At 42.7% G+C, this 6611-nt stretch overlaps 1 protein-coding gene across 1 annotated transcript; it reads left to right on the forward strand.

Moving 5' to 3' along the window:
• The first annotated feature begins 1310 nt into the window (after window positions 1–1310).
• On the forward strand, window positions 1311–6158 carry ORMDL3 (ORMDL sphingolipid biosynthesis regulator 3). The gene is made up of 3 exons (XM_085318848.1): window positions 1311–1513; window positions 3116–3267; window positions 4272–6158. Exons 1-3 carry the CDS (start codon window positions 1340–1342, stop codon window positions 4405–4407), a joined length of 462 nt encoding a protein of 153 aa, XP_085174974.1. The 5' UTR covers window positions 1311–1339; the 3' UTR covers window positions 4408–6158.
• The last annotated feature ends 453 nt before the right edge of the window (window positions 6159–6611 follow it).

The following is a 6611-nucleotide window of genomic DNA, read 5'->3' on the forward strand; positions in this document are numbered from 1 at the left end:
AGAACAGCTGGCAGTGACATACAGAGCATAATGTTAGATCTGGCTGGGACTCGCCTCCAGAGACCAAAGACTGTGAGAGCTAGAGAGAACAGCAACTCAGTCTTCCAGCTGTGGGAACCAAAGCAGCAAAAACACAAGGCCTAGACATCGGAGGGAGGAGGGGAAAGCCCTTGCCTTGCTGGTCATCTGTACAACAAGGAAAACAGTGCATTATCTAATGACGCTGCTCTTCTCTGGGACATGGACAAAGATGATTTTACGGAAGGTTTTCCCTCATCTCAATGTAAAAGTATTCTACTTTTCAGTTATTTCCCCACTGTGCTATTTCTTGTAATCCCTGAAAACTGCTATGCCAGACACCTTGTCTTTCTGCTAGTGCTAGTTATCACGGCAGCAATATAAAAACCCATTCTGATACCTGCATTGTCCATAGTCCCAGGGCACCATTCCAAAGACTGGTGTTGCTACCTGTTTGCTATCTGAAAGGATAATGCTGTCTTGCTTCTTCCTCCTGGGATTGTTCAGAAAAATTTCTCTGTGCATTTCTCCTCCATGGCATCTATTCCTTCCAGGTAGAACAAGAGCTGTCTGCAGCTCTTGCTACTAAAATATACTCCCAATACAGTCTTCCTTGTTATCTCCAACTTATTTTCTGCTGCTAAAGAAGAATCTCTCTCCTTCCCAATGCAGAACTTTTTGTTACTCTTTTCTTAAGTCTTAAATTGGAAGGCAAAACATGTAACCTAGACAAGGAGACCAGCAATCTCCTAGAGCTATGCAGAACCCTAATAAATCAGYGGAAGCAATGGAGAGTTCTGTCATTATATAGCTGTTATACCTTTATTCTGCAAAGACTCATGCTTTTTTTCTGAGTTTAAGGTATGCTGAACCTATAAACATATAAGTAGCTTCATGTGTAAGTGCTTCCATGATTAACGCTGTCAGGGTGACTTTGAAAGTGCTTCAAATATTTGTCTGAGTTGTCTCAGGCAATCGTGGGATTGAACCTTGACATCTTGGTTCCAAGAAGACATTTCAGCAGATCACAAGTAGCTCCTGTCACAGACAAGCTTCCCACACATTATTCCCAAATCCCAGCTGTTCCTGGATTTAGCTTCCTCTCAGAAATGTCAGCTCTACAAATGGAAATAATAAGTTGCAGAGAAGTGAACTGACTTGTGATTTTTATAGCAACCGCAACAGAACTCAGGTTTGCTTAACAGCAGAGTGCTCCACCCAAGCTACTCTTAGCTGAGTAACGTAGAGAGATTACCAAAATCTAAGTACTAACTTGGCTCTGGTTTAGTTTCAGGAGTGCCTGATTAACATAAAAGCCAACATGAATGTAGGAACAGCGCACAGCGAGGTGAACCCCAACACCCGTGTCATGAACAGCCGGGGCATCTGGTTATCCTATGTCCTTGGAATTGGCCTGCTGCACGTCGTACTCCTGAGTATCCCCTTCTTCAGTGTTCCTGTGGTTTGGACTCTTACTAACATCATTCACAACATGGTAAGGGAATGGCACGGTTGGCTTGATTTCCTGGGGCATGCAGATGTGAGTCTCTCAGCACCAGCTGTTCTTGTGAGAGATCGAGTAAGATCCTGTTGAAACTATTTCTTTTTCTGCATTTCCAAAGACATGGGGTGGCTTACTCAACCTCCACTCCTCACATTGCACCTTTGCCTCTAGGTCATATATTAAAATCAGCTCAGGTGCTGATGAGGCACCGAACATCTGGTAAGGTTGCTCAGAGGGGACGSTGAACTGATTTGCCTGCAGGGCAGGTCCCTTTGCTGTGTCCACCTTAACAGAGGTGTAGAGGTAACAGAGGAATAGATTTTACAGGCCCCAGAAGCTAGCATGGCAGCTTTCACTTTGGTTGATACAATAAAACTGAATTGGCCTCAGAGTAAAAAACAAGATTAAAAATCAAACCAATTTGTTTACCTTAAAATGAAAGATTAGTTCAGGAACAGATTTGCTTCTTCTGAGGATCAGGTACCTAAATGAATGTTCATCTGTGTCAGGCTAGATCTGTACAGGTGTGCACAGCCTGACAGATGTGCGTGCTGCAGCCAGGAACACAGTCTACCAAGGCTATTTGTGATGCCAGGATCTGCTCTGTTTATACAGTGATGTCCTTTGCTGTGCCCTGGAAAAGCTGCAGTCACTCAGTAAAACCTTTCCTAGCGAGTAGAGGAAAAACCATGGTCTGTTTAATGGCTCACTTCTATGCCTCTGCCATTCTCTTGTGCAAGTCTTAACATGCTTGCGTTCTAGAGCTAAGAGCAGATCTCCAGGCAGCAATTCACCCTCCAGCAAGAGAGCCATATTACTTCACACAGATGCAGCAATAGATTTTGTATCCTTTATTTTAAATAGCATCTCAGGCTAAGACTAGGAGTCAGAAATGCCCCACTTATTGGGGACCCTCATGCTTGTTATCCATGTCTCTAGGAAAAACAAGACAAAACAAAACCCCCCTCACCCCACACAACTGGAGCTGTTGGGGGCTGAGTTCTGCACAAATGCTGCCTCCTTTTCATCCAGATCCTCTTCTCCTCCCTTCCCTGGGTCTTGTGCCCCTCCTGGGACCAGAAAGGAGTTTAAAAGGCCAGCAATAACCACATTTAACGGACATGCCTAACTTAGCCAGACAGTTGCTGCTTATCTGTAACTCATGTTCCGCTTCAAGAAGTTAACTTGTAATTAGAATAGAAACAGACCCTTTTTACCTACAAGTCTACCAACACCTTTTAAAAGCATTTATCATTGCTGTTTCATGGTACAACGGGCCTGTGCTAATATCCCAATCCCAGAGATCCAAAAACGCTGTCATGTTGTTTATGCCCAGGAGCTGACTGAGAGGCCTCCAGTGCTARCAGCTAAGTTTGAGCCAGCCCCAGGCAGCAGTCTTCCTCCTTAGCTTTGCGGCTGCATTAGCTGCTGTCAGCGAGAGGACGCTTTCCAGGGACGGTAACGTGTCCCTCTAGCGGAACAGCGTGCCGGTGCAAGCTGCCAGTCTGACCTCTCCTTCACAACTGTCCTGTTCTTGCTGAAGCTGAACTCTCTCTGGTGGTGTGCTTCAGGCTGCATTTGTATTTGCTACAGAGTATGTACATCTTCCTACATACCGTGAAAGGAACGCCTTTCGAGACCCCAGATCAAGGGAAGGCTCGGCTGCTCACGCACTGGGAGCAGATGGACTACGGCGTGCAGTTCACAGCATCGCGCAAGTTCCTGACCATCATGCCCATTGTACTGTGAGTACTTCAGGGCAGTTAAGCTTCTCACGTGCCTGTACTAATCAATGCTGCTGYTGAACGTGCTGCCTTGGGAAAAGAAAACACTGTACCACCCTCAAAAAAACAAAACAAAACAACACAACAACTCTTTTCCACTCCCTTCTCCAGTTCTGCTTTTAAAGCAATATACTAACAAATGTATTTAGCTAGTATAATTGATATGTATAGGACTAGTATAACGTGCTTAYGCCAATACTCTTCCTGGCCACTGTCAGACTAAATGTTTCGGAGRACAGTCTCCAGCTTGCTTTGGGGTCCTCTGCAACCTGAGTTAAYGCTCATAAAGTACTTCTAGATAGATCAGTACAGATCTATGCTGTTCTAYGGTCCAGTACGCTGTGCATTGCTGGGCTATTAGTGAACATGTTTTCATAGACTCTAATAATACTTAAGAGCCTGTTGTGGACTAGAATCCTATGATAATAGCTGCCGAATAGGAATGAAACAAAAGTATGGGTCTTGTCCCAGAGGAGGTCAGCTATAGGCTTAGGAAAACAGGTATATGAAAGAATGGAGAACCYGAGGAAAAAAAAATGCGATCACTACAGTGAGAAGTGATCTTGCCCTGCCTGGTTTCTGCATGATCTTGTCTGTTTTTCTGACTCAAAGACACGGAAGACAGTATCAGACTGTTTTTAATGCTGAAGAGGCTGGAAGGACAGYTGGAAGCTATTCTTCCCTCCTTCAAGAGAGAGAAAACCAAAGAAAGGAAATTAATGAGCAGTGTTTCTGCCCCCAAATCTATGGTTTGTCAAATCCAGGGTCTTCCCCCCATGTTCCTAAGCCAGTTATTGCATCCATATAGAAGGTCTGGTTGTGTGGGGCAATTCACCCAAGGAGCGAGGGAAGCTATAACTGATCGTTTATTTGAAGGTATCTTTATGCTTCTGGGAGCCATAAGGAAGACTGGAAACCATAGCTGCTGTAATTCATCTTCCTCTTTTTGTTCCCCTCCTTTCCAGGTATTTTCTAACGAGCTTTTACACAAAGTATGACCGGATACACTTCATAATCAACACCATCTCTCTTATGAGTGTCCTGATTCCCAAACTGCCCCAGTTTCATGGAGTCCGGATCTTTGGGATCAACAAGTACTGAACTGCTTGGATGGAATGARTTGAAGAGGAGCAGGGGAGAGGGGGAAATTCCTTCTCTTTAGTCCTGTTTCTTCACCCTCATGCACACTGGGATATAGTTTCATGGCGGCTGTTTAAATGCAGTATCCAATAGACGTATACCGCATGCTGGATCCTCATGCCCAATAAATCTAAACAAGCTCCAGAGTAGAGTTTAGTGCAGAGCAGGATACATGATGCTGGATTTCTTTTATTCCAGTGTCATCAAATAGATGCAGATACACTGAGACTTCAAGGTACAAAGATGATGAATTCTGGGGAGATTTTCATCTATCCCAGAGACTGAATGAAAAGTACAGGGATGAGGGGAAAAGCTTCTAGTGCTGGTACTATTGCTGTGGTAAATGCACTTTAGAATATGTTTCCCTTTCTGAAGCTAGGTGCTTTAAGCGATATGTGGGGAAATTCAAAGGGATACAGCCAGACTTTCCCAATACTTGATTGTTTTAGGGTAAGGATTTCATATTTGGGTGGGGAGTGAGGGAGAAGAAAATGACAGATTTTTATTTTAAAACCTTTATCCCACTGAGAAAGGAAATTCTTTTACTGAAAAGAATACAGGAAGGAACGACCTGCAGTTTGACAGAGTTTTCAGTTTTCTATGGTACCATTCATGTAGTTCAGGGGAAAAGTCCTAATCAGACCCTAAATCATGCTGGTTATTTTCAGCTCATACCAGAATTTGAGTAACTTTGCTCCCCACCCTAAACAACCCATTTTAAAGCACTCTTGAGCACTACCTGACTGCTCACTGTGAGCGTCTGGATTAAGGGGCAGGGTGCAAGTTATTCTAATGATCAACTAGAAGTGTCACTGAGCTACTTGGTACATGGAGATTGTATAAGGATGCCAGAAACTGAAGACTGACAGGTATAGGCCAAATGAGACACAGATGGCTGCTTGATACAGGCAGTTAATGGCTGTGATTGGAATTTTTCTCCTCCAGCCAGCAACTTGGCCTCCCAGGTTTATGTACGTTACCAACATCTGCCAGTTCTCCAGTTAGCTGTGGACTTAACTCAGCATCTCACTTCTCACCAGGGAAAGTGTTTGATTTCTGACTTAACCTGGAAGTTTGTCCTCTATGCACAATGTCTTGCCAAAGTACTGCAGCAGCATCCCCTGGCCCTCAAATGACCACTGGAAAGGTAAGGGAGCTGTAGGACAGCTGTACTAACAAGTAGCACCAGCAGCAGACAGCAGACAGCTAACTGAATTGACCAACAGAAGAATGTAACTGAAGATAACTGATGATTTAGTACAGAAATAGTATTAAGCTTTTTCCCCATAGAATTATCCACCTAAATAAAATAGGTTTGCAGGTTTAGATCTCCTGGTTGAGAGGTCTTTCTATTGTTCACAAAGYAGTAGGTTTTTATTTTGGGTTGTGTGCTGGTTGAAATGTGTTATTCCTCATGCTTCCCCCGGAAAGCCTGTATTTTTGTTGTCTTAGTGCTTATATTATCTCACATTTTTGACAACAATATAAACATTTTAAATATGGTATTTTTGTTCCTGCATTAGCCAAGTATAGCCATAGAGGTCAGTGGGCAACAGAGTGAATACTGATGACTTGATGGTCTCAGCAAAGGATAGAGACAGAAGAACTTCAAGTTTGCATATAAGGTCTAGTAATACTCCATGCATAATTTTGGGCAAGCTGTTTTACTTCTGTCTCAGATTTACTGTCAGACTGCTGTAGAGAAAGGAAAACTCAATAAACAAAAAAGAATGGAAAACAACCTAATCCCCCCCCAAACAAATACAGAAAAAAAAAGATCCCACAAAAGTTTTTAAGGGGAAAAAAAAAGAGAAAGTAAAAAAAAAAAAAAAAGAAAAACTTGTATGTGTCTCAGAGGGCTGTTGTAATACCTAGAGAAGCATTATCTAACATGTTTGAAATGGAAATATTTTAAGTGAAAAGGAAGCTCTTGAGAAGATAGACAGAAGAGTGAGTCTGGCTTGATACCTGAGCGCTATTCTCCAGCAAGGGAGTTTGACAGATGTCTAACTTGGTTTGTTTTTTTTAAAAAACCTTTTAACCACAATGACATAGAGATTGCTGCTTTAGTTAAGGTACTATATACCCTAAAGCTAATATACTCTTTAAGCTACTAGACAATGACTTTTTAAATAAAATATTGTTTTCAAATTAGAGCTAGTTCT

This window comes from Rhea americana, unplaced genomic scaffold (genome assembly GCF_003343005.1).
Source record: "Rhea americana isolate MKP2758 unplaced genomic scaffold, rheAme1 scaffold_556, whole genome shotgun sequence".
NCBI lineage: Eukaryota > Metazoa > Chordata > Aves > Rheiformes > Rheidae > Rhea > Rhea americana.

Bases quoted from the DNA above. Each gene is read 5' to 3' on its own strand.
- ORMDL3 (XM_085318848.1), top strand. From the start codon at position 1,340: ATGAATGTAGGAACAGCGCACAGCGAGGTGAACCCCAACACCCGTGTC. The intron at 1,514-3,115 runs GTAAGGGAATGG...TATTTGCTACAG, and splicing joins CTAACATCATTCACAACATG to AGTATGTACATCTTCCTACA. The intron at 3,268-4,271 runs GTGAGTACTTCA...CCTCCTTTCCAG, and splicing joins ACCATCATGCCCATTGTACT to GTATTTTCTAACGAGCTTTT.